At 42.0% G+C, this 16,161-nt stretch overlaps 2 protein-coding genes across 4 annotated transcripts in view; one reads left to right on the plus strand and one right to left on the minus strand.

The window, feature by feature from the left end:
* The window catches only part of tgfb3 (transforming growth factor, beta 3), a 50,758-nt gene extending 36,539 nt beyond the window's left edge, over window positions 1-14,219 (plus strand). The window contains exons 3-7 of the mRNA XM_079633100.1: window positions 1,810-1,939; window positions 4,960-5,067; window positions 8,020-8,191; window positions 10,557-10,710; window positions 13,442-14,219. Coding sequence (XP_079489226.1) covers window positions 1,810-1,939; window positions 4,960-5,067; window positions 8,020-8,191; window positions 10,557-10,710; window positions 13,442-13,600 — 723 coding nt within the window. The 3' untranslated portion in view covers window positions 13,601-14,219. The remainder of the gene's footprint in view (window positions 1-1,809; window positions 1,940-4,959; window positions 5,068-8,019; window positions 8,192-10,556; window positions 10,711-13,441) is intronic.
* ttll5 (tubulin tyrosine ligase-like family, member 5) overlaps window positions 14,056-16,161 on the minus strand; it is a 169,311-nt gene continuing 167,205 nt past the window's right edge. The window contains exon 32 of one of the 3 annotated variants that reach the window (XM_079633051.1): window positions 14,056-15,307. In XM_079633051.1, the coding sequence (XP_079489177.1) occupies window positions 15,255-15,307 (53 nt within the window). In that variant the 3' untranslated portion in view covers window positions 14,056-15,254. The remainder of the gene's footprint in view (window positions 15,308-16,161) is intronic. The other 2 variants (XM_079633052.1, XR_013800000.1) reach the window with 2 other exon arrangements.

A 16,161-nucleotide genomic window follows, 5' to 3' on the forward strand; every position in this document is an offset into this window, starting at 1 on the left:
GACTTACATCAAGATGTTTAGTCTGGCAGCTCTCCATAGACGCGGCTCAATCCGAGGGGCGGGATAAACGGTTGTCTCTCAAAATCCCTCTGCACACAATAGGATAGCGCTACAACCAACCAGAGACACGGAAAAGGTGACGTAGTCAGAGCGGCAAAGATCCAGCAAAACTCCGAACACTTCTTCCTTTAAGAATGACTTCAGTGCCGTTCTTTGCTCTTTTCTTAAAGAAAAACTGAACTCAAGTCCTCCGAAGCCGATTCGAGAGACTGCTGTTCTCCATCCGCAGCCGCCATTCTTTGTTTTCAAGTGGCAGCCGTCGCAACTCTGTCGTCATATGTTAAGCCCGCCCCCGCCTACTCTATACACGACGTGATTGGCCGGACCCAGTTTAGGTGTTTGCAGCTAGAAGGTCTATGGAGAGTTGCTAGACTGCCCTGGCTGCAGAATACATGTTGCTGCCGCTAGGGTGCGTCTAGATTTCTAGGCTAGCGTTGAACTGCTGATAACGACAGAACTTGCGGACATAGTTGGCTAACGATGCTTTCGGGAAACACACCAGTCCGACAGAGACATGTTCATTCATGTCTAATACTGTAAAGCGATCTATAGCTATATAAACGTGCCGTGACTGGAGTTCTGAATCGCAGAGCAAACATCCACATCTCCACGATCAGATGCTTTCTGAGCTGCTGTTTTCTCACTACTGTCATTAAACTACTGTTGTGGTTACTTTATTATTCATGACTCTGATCCGTTTGAGTCGGCCAATGGTTGAATCTGGGCAGGCCCGGTTCTATGGGGGTGTTTGAGGGTGCTAAGCACCCTCAAACAAAAGTGAAAGCACCCTCAGATGAAATTACTAATAGCACACATGTAAACGAGAATTTGCCGACAATAGGATTCACACCCATACATATAGGCTAATACACAAAATAAATCCATTAACACGATTTTTCAAATCAGAAATGATTTAATTATGCTTTCATGTTTAATGCATTTGATTGGTTGTGTCCTTTCGCGATCGTGATACGCATAGGTGAAGAGGTCTCTTTAATTGCCCACTTTGTTTGCGTGTGTGCGTCCCGCTCAGGAAATTAGTTTACGCTAACAAAATGAAACCTTATTATAAAGTGTTACCATTTTTTAAATAAAATGCCTAGCGTTTCTGCTGTTGGTTTGAAGCTTTAAAAGAATATTTAGTTGCTAGGCAGGCAACGTGAAACCTTTGAGCTAGTTAACCTCATGTCAGTGACTAAACTTCACAGCGGAGTTACTCACAGGACACTGCACTTATTCGCAATCACAAAAGTTCATTATTTGCTCGTGTTTTAAAGCTTTGCCGGGGTAACATTTCATTGGCGTTCTGTTCTGACATGATGCACTTTTTCTGAGCGTGTACGCGCGCGCACTATCAAACGATTTTTGTTGGGTCAGACCCATCTGCTGGCGCTGGGGGGCCGAGACTGAGAGAGCTACATGGCGCTACATGGAAAAATATGCACCAAACAAGCCACTTTGAAATTTTTCTATTTTCATGAATACAAAAAAATGGTACAATATGACATTTGTGACCCTCCCCCTAGACTAAAAACATTTGGATGACCCTACATTTATGTAAGCACCCTCACTATTTTCAGAAGCACCCTCAGTGATTTGGTTCTAGAACCGGGCCTGAATCTGGGGGCGGGACTATTTGTTTGAGCGTTGAGGAAACCTGTGGGTTTTTGAAGTTCTGTTTGCTGATGCTGACGGCACATAAATGTCAGCTTTAAACTTACTGATACTCAAACCCGTGTGTGTCGGCAGATTCTTCGTCCCGATGAGCACATCGCTAAGCAGCGCTACATCGGCGGCAAGAACGTTCTCACCAAAGGAACGCCTGAGTGGGTTTCCTTCGACGTCACCGAGACCATACGCGAGTGGCTCATGTACAGAGGTGAGTGACCGTCTCCCAAAGCGCATTACAGGAAGATTGTGCAGAGGCCAATATATATATTATACTAATATATGAATACAACTTCTTGCATGCATTGATCAGATACACTTTATGCCTTGTGAACATCACGTAGTACTCTAGACTCAAGTTTAAAAGTGTGCTGATGTCAATATGTCAGCAGTACCGGACAAACATTGCTGTTGGACAATTTTCACTCAGAAATCAGTAAATTTACTCAAATGTGCAAAGAAATATTAAGTAACGCTTTTTATTAAACATGCAATTTTCAAGTAGAAACAATGAAATAGTATTTTTCTTGTAAAACATGCAACAATAATTTTTGTTTTATTTACAACTTAAAGGGATAGTTCGGCCAAAAATTATATTAAACCCATGATTTACTCACACTCAAGCCGTTCGAGATGCATGTCAATCATCCTTCACAGTTCATCCTTCAAGTAATCCATCTGGCTCCAGGGGGATAAACGAAGGCCTTCTGAGGGTAATCCGTGCGCTTTTGTCGTAAAAATATACATATTTCAAACTTTATAAATGAAAATAACTGGCTTCCGGCAACGGTCGACACAGGAGATGGTTGCCGGCGTATGACATAGCGTAGGAAGCGTCGTGACGTAGAACTCAATATCCTCTTCTCTAATATCAAAATCCTCCGACATTTTCTTTTAAATACACGTTTTTTTATTTGCTCTGCTCTGCTCTCTGGTTGCGCTGTCGCGTTCGTTCTACGCCACGACGCTTCCTACTCTGACATGGTCAACTACAGACCAATTTCTAATCTACCATTTCTTTCAAAACTACTTGAGAAAGTGGTTGCTGCTCAACTTCAAACTCATCTGTCATCCAACAACCTCAATTAATGTTTTCAATCCGGTTTTCGCACCCTCCACAGCACTGAGACTGCACTTCTTAGGGTTGTTAATGATCTCCTTGTGGCCACTGACTCCGGCTCCACCAGTATTCTAATTCTTCTAGACATTTCCTCTGCATTTGATACAATCTCTCATAGTATTCTCATTTCACGACTCTCTGCTCTTGGTATTTCTGGAACTGCCCTATCCTGGTTCACCTCCTACCTGTCCGATCGCCAACATTACATCTCCATCCGCCAGTCTAAGTCCACTTCTGCCTCTGTCCCGCACGGTGTTCCTCAGGGTTCTGTTCTTGGGCCTCTTCTCTTCATCATCTACATGCTCCCATTAGGTAACATCATCCGTCATCATGGCTTCAATTTCCACTGCTATGCAGATGATACCCAATTATACATCCATTCTCAACACAATGCACCTTTCCCAACGCTTTCCATATCAGCTTGTATTGATGAAATAAATGCTTGGATGACCACTCATTTTCTCAAACTTAACACCGATAAAACAGATTTACTTCTCATTGGTTCACCTCAAACTACATCCCGTGTCTGTGTTGACATGTCAATATTGCTGGAGTTCTGGTTCAACCCTCCACCACTGTCAAAAACCTGGGTATAATCTTTGATTCCTCTCTTTCCTTCCTTCCTCACATCTCCTTGCTCACTAAGTCTGCCTTCTTGCACCTTCGCAATATTGCACGCTTACGTCCTTTTCTTAACACCAGTGTTGCTGAGACCCTAGTTCACGCTTTCATCAGTTCACGGCTTGACTACTGCAATTTACTTTTCTATGGCTTACCCAATTCTTCATTAAATAAAATTCAATATATCCAGAACTCTGCCGCCAGAGTAATCACTCACTCAAAGAAATCTTCCCACATTACTCCAATTTTACGCAGTCTACATTGGTTACCCATTCGCTATCGCATTCAGTACAAGATACTCCTTATTACATTTAAAGCACTCCATGGTCTTGCCCCCAACTATATTTCTGATCTCATCCATACATACTCCCCTGTTCGCACACTTAGATCTTCGGATACCGGTCTGTTGATGATCCCACGGCACAAACTAGCATCGTTCGGTGGTAGAGCATTTTGCACCGCTGCCCCGACTCTCTGGAATTCCATTCCACAACATATCCGTAATCTCTCATCACTACATGACTTCAAAACCCGCATTAAAACATATCTTTTTGTCACTTTTTTCCCCGACCCCTGATCTATGTTCTGCTTCTATATGTATCTTCACAGTTTCTATGTCATGTTTCTATGTCATGTGTTTTGTAATTTATTGTAAAGCGACCTTGAGTCTTTAGAAAGGCGCTATATAAAATAAACGTATTATTATTATTATTACGTCGGCAACCATCTCCTGTGTCGACCGTTGCCGGAAGCCAGTTATTTTCATTTATAAAGTTTTAAATATGTATATTTTTACAACGAAAGCGCACGGATGACCCTCAGAAGGCCTTGGTTTATCCCCCTGGAGCCGGATGGATTACTTTTGTGAAGGATGCATGCACATTTTTGGGACTTGAAGGAGGTGGTCCCCATAACTTGACATTAAAACCACTGAAAGATCTATGACATTTTCTAAAATAACTGAAAATGATTGACATATGCATCTCGAACGGCTTGAGGGTGAGTAAATCATGGGTTTAATGTCATTTTTGGCCAACTATCCCTTTAAAAAAATATTAGTGAGAACAGTAAAGAGTGCAAAGCGATGGCTTCATATTGTGTATTTTGATAAATCTAGTGCACCAAAACACTCAACTGTATTTGTTACTGTACTGTCATATATACAATAAAAAATAATTTTTAACTCTTTAGTTGGTCTGAATAACAGAAACTTCAGTCGATAACTGTAAAATGGATTCAATGAAGGAGTTTGCATTTCTCCGGAAATCGTGACACAAAATCAGAAACACTTCCGAGGTCATCGGACTGTGAATTAGTAACCTGCACATCTCCTTATGATGAACGGACAAAATATGCATATTACTGTTACTTGTTTTTTTTATAGTCAATTATTGAAATCATTCAGTTCGTGTTTCATATCTGTGACTGGCAGTGAAATTACCATATTCAAGCAGTATAAAGTATAAAGTGTGTATTGTTGCACCGCTCAGAGACCAACCTCGGCCTGGAGATCAGCGTCCACTGCCCGTGTCACACGTTCAGCCCCAACGGAGACATTGTTGAGCACGTCAACGAGGTGCTGGAGGTCAAGTTCAGAGGTGAGTGAAGACAACCCACCAGTGCTGGTCACTTATCAACATTGCTGTGCTTTCTCCTTTTTGGCACAATAATAATAAAATAAAAACAACATGTATCATAGTTTTTATTTATTTATTATTGGTAATCATAAATGTAATATATTTAGTTCAGTCATGAAACTCTAGAGGGCGCAAGCTGATCGGTCCTTTGCCACATCGCATCATTACCACATGGCACAAGCTGATTGGCCACTGCTGATCCTGCAGCCAATGAGATTGCTTGCTCAACATTCGAATGTTCTGGTTCAGTGTTGGCTGTGCTATCAGAGTTCCTCTGAACCCCTCCACCTCCCCAGCTCCACCTGCCTATGCATCGGTCTTTATCACTGTTCAGACCGTTCTGTCTATAAACGATGTTTGATGAGAATTTCTGTAGTTTTATTCAGATGAATATGCTCTGGATGTGTGTAATGAAATATATAATTATAACAATATTTATATAAATGGAGGGGTGAATGAATTTAGGTGAATAAAAGGAGTCGGACTCACACAACATTCTTAAACATTTTTCATAAATGCTTTTTTCCACCATATTTTCTAACTTAAGAATAAAGTTAAGACCATTTTGTATTCCCCAAAACCATTTCTTAAGATGTTTACAAAGACAAAAGTTAAGAGTAATTTGAATTCCTGAAAATAATGTTCCTGAAAAATCATTGTAAATAACCTCTTAAAGTTAGACGAACCTCCAACTAGTCCAAACAACCCAATTCATTAATTAAACATCTTACCTTTTGGGATTTAAAGGTATTAAGCATTACAACATTACACTAACTACATACAATACACATCACTATCAGCAGAGAGGATCATGAGCCTCTGAAGTGACACCGATGATGACGGAAATTACTTTTTGATCAATCCGAAATTCAGAAACTGTACAAAATTGACTGATTACGACAACTTTCAGCAGCAATCAGCACAAAATAACTGCTTAATATACAGTGATGACGTGATGTTGAATAGTGTGCTTATTATGATCATTACTGTAATCTTCAGGCCACGTAATAAAACAGCTGAAGCGTTTTTCACTTTGTTGATCAGCGAGTCTTTGGCAAGAATTGCTGTACAATCATATACAGCAACACCAAAGCCTGACATTTCCTTCTTAAGAAACTCCTGTAGTCAATAACTGTATCCCTTAAATCTCATCTTTGATCACCAAAATTACATATTTAAACGTTTCTTCTTTGTAAAAAAAGTCTTCATGTCTTAAAATATCTTGAATGTAACTCGACACCCTTGCCTCATTTAGTATACACGGTTCTATGAATATGCAAATGAGCCCCGCCTCCACTCACTCACTCACTCAGAGATCCACTGGTTGACGATCACACGTTGATCTGATTGGTCAAGGTAGTGTGTGACGTCAGAAACACCAGCGATTTCAAACCGTGTTTTTGAGACTGTCTTTGGTTCACTGCAGTTTTAAGCAGAAAATACTCAGCAATGCTGTCGACTTATGAACTTACACATGGTGTGTGTTAAAGCAGATTAATAACACCACATAGACACACAAACACCATTAAAAGCTGGATTTTCACCACCACTTTAAGAAAATATTTGCAAACGTACACATTTTTCAAGAATTGCACTTAGGTATGAACTTATCTTATTAGATGTCTGTGAATTCGGCCCCAGATTGCTTATTACTATAGTCTCTTCTTACAGTTTTTCTCTGCGATGCAGTACAGAATATACAACACACACTCATGAATCCCACACAGCTTTCCCCCGTCGGCTCATCTCCACCGCACACGCTCTGATGAGATAACCGCGCCTGCGCTCCCGCCGGACTCGAGCGTATGGGATCTCGCTCAGTGCGGGGCCTCGGGGGGGTCTGGGGTTTCGGGAACGCTCTGGCTGGACTGCGGGCACTCAGGCTCTTGGCCCTCAATGAAAGAGGGGTGTCCGTATCTATTGGCAACGCCTCTCCAGGGACCTGAGCTGCTTTAGCGATCACAGACAGAGTGAATACGCAGATGCTTGCGGAGACGGAGAGTGAGCGGCTGTCTGAGAGAAGCTGAGCTGGAAAATCTCCTTCAGAGAGAAGTTGAAGTGCTTTTGTCCATGTGTATCTGTCTTTAGTGTGTGATGCTGCTGCTCGAGCAAGAAAACACTCCAGTTCTTCTGTCAGTGTTTCTGAACTCCTCAAACGCCTCCACTGTAGTCTTGAGTTTCTTCCGGGAACGAACACGTCACAATATTCCTCATTTCAATAATTAATACGCAGAATAAAGGGGCGGGGCCTGGTTGAGTTAGTTAGTAGTGTGTTAAACTGGCGGTTATGGTAAGGGGCGGGACATTTCCCAAACACACTCGAAGCGCTCGACCAATCACAGCACACTGATCCAGCCGACCAATCAGAGCACAGTGTGCTTTTCAGAAGGCGGGGCTTCATAGAGACAGGAAGTAAACAGAGCATTACTGACAGACTGGGAAGAGAGGAGCCGCAACAATGGAGAATATGAGGAAATAATAAACATTCAAGCAGGAAAACCTGTTCTAGTAGAGCCTGAAAACTACAGCAAGACTGTAAAAGGGCAGAATAGTTCCTCTTTAAGAATTATAATAAATTCGTAAGAATGTGACGTCAGAAACACCAGCGATTTCAAACCCTGACTTTGTGACTTGAGGTCTTTGGTTCACTGCAGTTTTAAGCAAAAAATGCTCAGCAATGCTGTCGACTTATGAACTTACACATGCTTTGTCTTAAAGCAGATTAATAACACCACATAGACACACAAACAACATTAAAAACTGGATATTCACCACAGGGGGACTTTAAGTTTTGCGTTCCTCTAAGTCACAATGGATTGAAACACAACCGAACGTCAATGTCTTCCCAAAAATATGAATATTCATGATCCAGACTTGAAGGTGTGTGTGTGTGTGTGTGTGCTGTGTCCTCAGGGATGGACGGCGAGTACGAGGAGCAGAACCGATGGGATCTGGGTCGCCTGAAGAAGCAGAAGGAGCAGCTTCTCCCTCATCTGATCCTCATGATGTTGCCTCCACACCGGCTGGACGTCCTGCCCTCCTCCAGGCGGCGCAAGCGGGCCCTGGACACCAGCTACTGCTTCTCGTGAGCCTTTCTTCTCCTTCAGAACATCGAACATAGCTCTGTTCACAAACTTACTGAGTCGCCTGCTAAGACTTTTACAGTTTAACATTTGAAGGCATCATTGGTGCTCCTGACACGAAGGCTGTTCCAAAAGCTAGACAACTAAATTGTGTCGTCTTCTCATTTTGGACCAATTGAGCGTTCGCAAAGACCCGCCCCCCTTAGTTACTGTCGCTATGTCCGACAATCACAAAGCAGAGAGGACACTGACAGACACAGACCCGCTTACTTTTCGGTTACTTTTGATATTAAACAAAGTCTCACCTTTCAAATTTGGTCATTTTTTTAAAGAAATGTAAACAATAAAACCGTTTTGTGGCTCTTTAATGTGTGTGACAGATCGCTGCCTCAGTTAAAGCTGCTCGTGATCCGATCATCTCTTCCTTCTAGTTCATTTATAGCATCAAATAAACACGAATGAACATCAGAAGGAATGTTGTTTTAACCGCGGAAAGACGTCAGTACACTCCGCTTCTCAAGTTCAAATCCTCCAACGTTAATCTACTAACTCTCCTTACTGCTCTGTCAGACAAAATGGCGGATGGCGAAGTATGATTGGTCAGATCACCTGTCAATCAAGCTCCCTGCGAAGGGTCAATTGGAAGGCAGCGTCACACAGTGAAGAGCGATGATGTGTTTTTGTAGTCCAAAACCAGGAAAGGAGCATTTTAGCACTTCCGGATCCGTAGTCCTGACGCCAATGGGTTTTTGGTTAAATGCCTGAAATAAGCTCCAGATATATTCCAGATATCTCAGTGAACGCATGAACTGATAAACATTTGAATGCAATAAAAGTCACTTTGGATACAAGCGTCTGGCAAATGCATAAATGTAAGAGTTATTCTGTAAGGCAGGACCGCAAGCTGAATTTGATCTGCTTTCTTCTTAAAAACGACATTCGAATTCACATTCCAGGAACTTCATGTGTCTGGAGAGGTTTTTCCTGTAAGAATGAAGCTTTTAATTGGCACCTGACGGCTGGAAGCGTCTGCAAGAGCTTGCAAGTTTAGATTTGTCCCAGTATGCTAAGTAGTGCGCCGGCTCTTTAGTGTGTGTGTCTCCGTGAGCTCTCCACACCTGGGTCGGATCCAGGAGGGAAAAAATGACACACCTTACAGTGGAATTTCTGAGCTTTAAAAGACTGTCTGACGTGTTTATAAGGCAGAAATAGAAGACTAAAGGGGCATTCGCACCGGAGGAACCGCTTCATAGTTCCTAGAACCAGTGGCGGAAGCTCCCGGGTTCTGGCGCGTTCGCACCGCAGGAGCTAGGAACGATTTTAGTCCTTTTGGAGGAACTAATTTACTCCTACTTCAGAGTCGGTCTAAACCAGCGCTATAGAGAGCCTAAGTCCCTTCCGGTGGACCATGGGACCTTATTTCAGAAAAATATTGTACGGTAGTCAATGGCGAGAGACAACAAATATTTTGATCTCGTTTGAATTGTGCCCTGAATTACACATATGATGTTTGTCAATTTAAAAGATACATTTGTAAGTCAAGAAAGTCACAGTTTGATGTAAAACTGTTGAGGTATAAGACTGTGAACATACGTCATTACAAAGAACACAAACCCAAAAGGCGCACATGTGACTCATACCTGTTCTCTCAATGAATGAAGCTAACTTTACTGAACTTTGAAGAGAACAAGACAAACATGATTATTTCTGCTCAGCAACACTGGACACCAAACACACGGCATACGCGAATGCCTTTTCATTACGGTCTACTTTCTATGTATAACAGTTCTATCTAATAACGTATTCGACAGGACTGTTAGACAGATCGTAAACTAATAAACACAGAGAATGTGAGCGCTGTATGTTCAGGCTCTGGCGTTCTCAGCGCCGCCAAAATAAGGCCGTGTTCCCGTTTTTAGCCAGATGAAGTTATGTGCGCTTGAGCGTTTTGGCAGCGCAGTTTTTTTTTTTGAGTTGAGACGCTTCATTGCTATGATACAGAATCATAGGTGTGGTATTAGTCCCGCCCCTCCTCCACTGTGATTGGACGGCTGGGTAAAAAGTGACAGTGATGAGCGCTGCGTTTTACCCAAAGTTGAACATTCTTCAACTCTCGGCGACCTGTAAAAAAACGGCGAACGCTCAGCGCTTTAGCGTGAAAAAAACGCTCAGCGCCTCGTGACGCTCATGCCGTTTTAAAAATGCGGCGCTCCCATTGAAAACAATTGAAAAGCCGTGTGAAAAAACGCTTTGGTGGACACACGGCCTAAAAAGTGTGAAAGCCCCTTTAGAAACACTAGTGTATGGAAACGTCTCTGAATAAACGCGAGGACGTGAACGAAAGTGACGGTTTCCTTCTGCTTTCAGGAACTACGAGGAGAACTGCTGCGTGCGGCCGCTGTACATCGACTTCCGGCAGGATCTGGGCTGGAGGTGGATCCACGAGCCCAAGGGCTACCACGCTAACTTCTGCTCCGGCCCGTGTCCGTACCTGCGCAGCGCCGACACCACACACAGCTCGGTGAGGGAACACCGCGCACAGCGGGACAGACTAACTGTGTTTATGAAGAATGTCCAAGCTGCTCTTTTTAATTCAATAAATAAAGCCGACTTTATGGAAGTAAAACCAATGTTTTTGAAACAAAAAAGCTGGTTGAATTGCTCTAAAGTGCATTAAAATGCAAGCACGGTTAATGCAATGCATATTTTTTTCATTGTATTGTTAGGGCTTGCATTTTTATGGTTGTATATTTAAGCTGTGAATATTTCACTTCAAAACATTTCACACACATTTTCTTTATTAAAAATTCAATAATCCATATTCACCTTTCACTTATAAAATATTAATTCTGTTTAAAAATACAACCTATAATATTCGACAGGCAATTTTCGGTCCATTTTGTTTCGCATTTTATTTCCATTTATTTTTGTTTCAGAAACATGTCATTATTTTACTTCCATATGTCTGGACTATGCAGCCTAAATTGAATTTATTTAATAATCGATGAACTTTGAAGCATTGACACTGTTACTGAACTGAGCTGAATAATAACACTGTTGTCTTCTCTAGAGATGATTTACAGCATACATTTAATTTGTTTCATAATTGATGAACTTTGCAACATTGAACCGGTTATTTTGCCATTTATTTTTAAGGGTTAGTTCACCCAAAAATGACATTTCTGTCTTTAATTCCCCATGTTGTTCCAACCCCGTAAGACTTTCTTCAGAACACAAATTAAGATATTTTTGATGAAATATGGAGTTTTCTGATCTTTCACGGCCCAGAAAGGTTGTAAAGACATGGTTAAAGTAGTCCATAGCTGTGTCCGAAACCGCTCACTCGTTCCCCACTCCCTGTATAGTGTATGGCATGTAACTGCACAATATCTGCAGGGAGAGAACGAAATGAATTGAATTCGGACGCTGACGTTTACCGGTACACTGTGCGTCGGAGAGCTGGAGCAGAAACGGCTGTTTGGTTTTTGAAGCCCCTTTTAATTATATAAATGTAAAAAAAAATATGTAATTATATATAACTCTGTGCCAGCTTTGTAGTTTCATCGGTTAAAATAGTTTGAAACGCTCACAGATGACGTGGGCGTTGAGCGCCTCAGGCTAGGGATGGCGAAAACTAAAACATTTCTTGACCGACCACCGAGCCTCATTATCCGGTTGAAACCGGTTAACCGATTAGTTTAAAATATGCTACGCTATTTGAAATAACAGCCATTTAGAGCCGCGCCTGCAATTTCGCAACTCTGTCGCATCTCTCCGCCGCTCTGCCTCACACACACACACACACACACACACCGAGGAGCTTGTATGTAATCGGCGGACAAATGGCTCCTTAGTTTCGAAATTGTCTAGCGTTAGCAGCTCATTTGAAACATTGCCGCGGCTCATTTAAGAAAATGACATCTCCGAACCGAAGAGACGCTGCTTTAGTTTGAGGTAGTGCTAACAATAATAAAGAAAGATGATGATCATCACCTTATCTGTTACCACTGACATGTAGATGTAATGTATTTTCATATTTAAGCGCTGTATCACCCAAGTTACATCTGTGTCATTCTGTTTGGTGAAATGGTCCCCCACACTACTCTTCCTCGCACGCTTCCTCCTGTCGTCTGCGCTGGCTCTAACCTCGAGTGTGTTAGCCTGTAGCCTTTACTGTTCGCAAACCTTGTGAGCGCACGAACCCCAACGCTGTGACCTCGCGCCAAATGTTTTTATTGGTTTATTAAGTACAAACGGGCGAGTTAGGAAAGATTGAGTGAGAGGGATTTGTTCACTTCACACAAAAGGATCTTGGAATGAGATGCTAACTGTAGTAGCGTTTAGTCCACTGTCTATAATAGACTAATTTAGAGATCACTTTTTCTTTTCTTTTTACCGACTACCGACAACTTCAGAGAGGATTGTGGGTAAAAGTAGTGAACGAATGTAGGGAACACCACTACAAAATGGCCGACACCGGATATAGTGCACTATATAGTGGATCGGGAGCGGTTTCGGACACAGCTCATGTGACGACAGCGGTTCAGATGTAATGTTATATAGTGACGAGAATACTTTTAGTGCGCAACAAACAAACAAAAGTACTTTCGTGTCAGTCTCTGACGCTATTCGCTTCGTAAACACACTACAGTGCTTCCAGCAGAATGCTGCCTCACTATTGGCTGACGCTGGTCACTTTAGCCCATGCATGTGACGCCTTCAAGGCAATAATGAGCCGGGGATTCTGACGTAGAAACTGGAAGCACTGCACTGTTGAATAAAGCCGTTTGTTTGGGGTTTGTTTGCGCACAAAAAGTATTCTCGTCGCTTTATAACATAAGGCTGAACCGCTGTCGTCACATGGACCATTTTAACCACGTCTTTACTACCTTTCTGGGCCTTGAAAGTTGCAGTAACATCGCAGTCTATGGAGAGATCGGAAAACTCTCAGATTTCATCAAAGATCTTCATGTGTGTTCTGAAGATGAAGGAAAGTCTGACGAGTTTGGAACGACACGAGAGAGTAATTACTGACAGAAACTAGTAACACTTTATTTAGTCGTAAGTTAAGATAAGTAAGTTTGCAACTACATGTCAACTACCTCTCATTAGAGTATCAGTAGACTGCCTGCTAAATATCTGCTAACTCTTTATTCTGAGGTCCCAGAATCCATATTTTCGGGTGAAGTATCCCTCTAATGTGACTGTGGTTGAGAAATGAAGCACCTGACGTGATGTTCTGGTTTCTGCAGCTGCTGAGCCTGTACAACACGCTGAACCCCGAGGCGTCCGCGTCCCCCTGCTGCGTCCCTCAAGACCTGGAGCCGCTCACCATCCTCTACTACGTGGGCCGAATACCTAAAGTGGAGCAGCTCTCCAACATGATCGTCAAATCCTGCAAGTGCAGCTGAAGGGCCTCCAGACCCCGACACGGAGCCCAGCGCGGCTTCGGGCGCTCGAGGGCCGAAAGGAACTGGACTCTGAATGAATACCTCTGTTCATCCTTCTCACACACATCCACACCGGGAGCCAGAGGCTTCTCCAAGCACTACACCAGACGACCCTACGACCCCTCGAACTTCGACGTTTGAAGTGACTTGTCCACTTGTAATGTGTAATTTTTGGTCAGCTTTTTAAACTGCCTCGTGCCATTTCTGAACTCTGAAACGGCGGTGCAAAGCCTCGTAACATCTGTACGGAGGACAGTCGCTCTACGACGGATCAGCTGATGGTTTCTGTATAACGTAACGCAATTTCCCAAACAGAACGGTTTAGTGTGTACTACAGTAATCGACACGGTTAGTCTAACCTGACGGTGTTACTGATATTAATGCAAACATGCTGGAAAGAAATATGAGAAAACATTGACTTTACTTTTGATTTTTAGTTCTTCAGTGAAGCTGACGTATGCCGACACATGAACTTTTAGATCACAAACTGCTAAAGTTTTTACTGCTATTACTCCTGAAAACACTTTTTTAATTAAACAGTCTTGGACAAAAAGAGCTGTGTGAAGTTTGTCTTGACGATTCAAAATGGTGACAGCGCATTATTTTCATAACTTTCTTCTTAAAACAAAAGTGATAACAAAAAGTAGCTAACATTTCTTCCAGTTTACTGACACAACTGAACGATAAGAAGGTACTAGCACGTTAACCAAGTTTCATTGCTCTGGTCATGCATAAAATGAGGACATTCAAGTCAATTCAGGAGAGAAAACAATATACAAATACTGTATGAACTATAATAAACATTAAACAAGGTCAATCTTGCATAATCGCCCTCATTCATGAAACACAAACTGTTTATGTGAACTGTTTACATCAGCTGTAATATTCAACTCAAAGTCACGATTAGTTTCTGTGGCATGAATGAGGTGCTGTCATTTATTCATGTTTGGCCAGGTAATAAAAGTGAGGCGTCTCAAATCAAACTGAAAACACAACGTCGTCCCATCAGCACGTGTGCATCAAGCATTACCAGGACATTGGTCAAAAAACTGCCATTGTGTGAAAGAGAGATTGTAATTATTAGTTTTACGAACGACATCTTTACCTGGACATGTGGTTCCTCACACCTGAACGAGGCACTTCAACAGAAGTTGTTAAGAGATCATTAACTAGCGGTGATGAAAGTTGAAATCTTCTGTATGTACATGTAAACATGGATGAGTCTGACGGACAGGTTGATGTTGGTGTGTGTTTGGCTCCGCGTGCTCGAGCGCCAGCTGTCGTGAGCCGTCAGTCCACTCGCTCTCCACATGGCATCAGTTGTGGGGTGAAAATGAAGCCTGGACAACTGCACGTCTGGGGCAGCGAGAGAGAGAACACCTTTGGAACAGATCCAATCGTTGCAGTGTTGCGTACTATCACACACTCAAAAAGACACACAAGGCCGGTGGGGAGGCATTTGAGGGGAAATATTGATTATCAAAACACAGTATAAAGAGAGACACGGGTAAAAGTCAAGAGCTGAACTCTTCATGTTCATGTTCTGAGCCGTTGGAGGACGTGTGTAACGTATCCCAGAGAGCAGCTGATTGGTACGGTTGACCTTTGGCCTCATTCATCTGTTTTTGGAGCCCTGAACGTGGAAGAGTTTACTGTACACGGACAGACCTGTGAACACACAACAACACAATGAATCAACATGTATGTGCTGTAATCGAATTCCAATCTACATGGAGTAAAACACAAATAGAGTCAATCAAATTGCATCTTTACATGATTAAAGCGAGAAAAAAAATTGCGTCACCAAATGACTTTATTAAAAATAGCCTTCAGACCAGTGTTTTAAGGAAAGCTGTTTTAGAAAAGCATTTCTGTTGCCATTTTGCGTAATATCAAAGCTATACTTGACACACTTTTTAGTCATACAAATAATCAACCATATCTCACTTTCAGTACATTTGGGTTTTAAATGTTGTAAAAGCACACAAAAAAGGTTTGCTTTAAGTGAACCTCTGAACACTAAAAAACAAAAAAGTACAATTCTTGTGCAAAAGTCTCTAGAGTACTTTACACTTTTTGGCAGTGAAAGCCGATGCCTGAAGCTTGGCCACACCTGATACACATTTAAATTGACATTAATATTATAATAATGATTATTGTTATTGATAAATTATTGAATTTGTTAATCAATAACTGTGTAAAAAATTATTAGTCAGATAATGGGCCTTAATGGCATAGTGTCACCTAAAAATGAAAAATATTTACTTACCCTCATGTCGTTCCCAACCCGTAAACTTGTGTTCGTCTTTGAAACACAAATGAAGATCTTTTTTGTCCCTCAATTGTCTGGCTATGCAACTACCTCTGACATTTCAAAAAAAGGTCATAAGGCGATCGTAAAACTAATCCATATGAATTGAGCGGGTTAGTCAAAATTTTCTAAAGGTACTCGATCACTTCATATGATGAACAGATTTCATTTAGGCTATTATTCAGATATAAACATTGATTAGCGGACATAA

The sequence above is a fragment of the Phoxinus phoxinus genome, assembly GCF_949152265.1.
Source record: "Phoxinus phoxinus genome assembly, chromosome: 13".
Taxonomy (NCBI): Eukaryota; Metazoa; Chordata; class Actinopteri; order Cypriniformes; family Leuciscidae; genus Phoxinus; species Phoxinus phoxinus.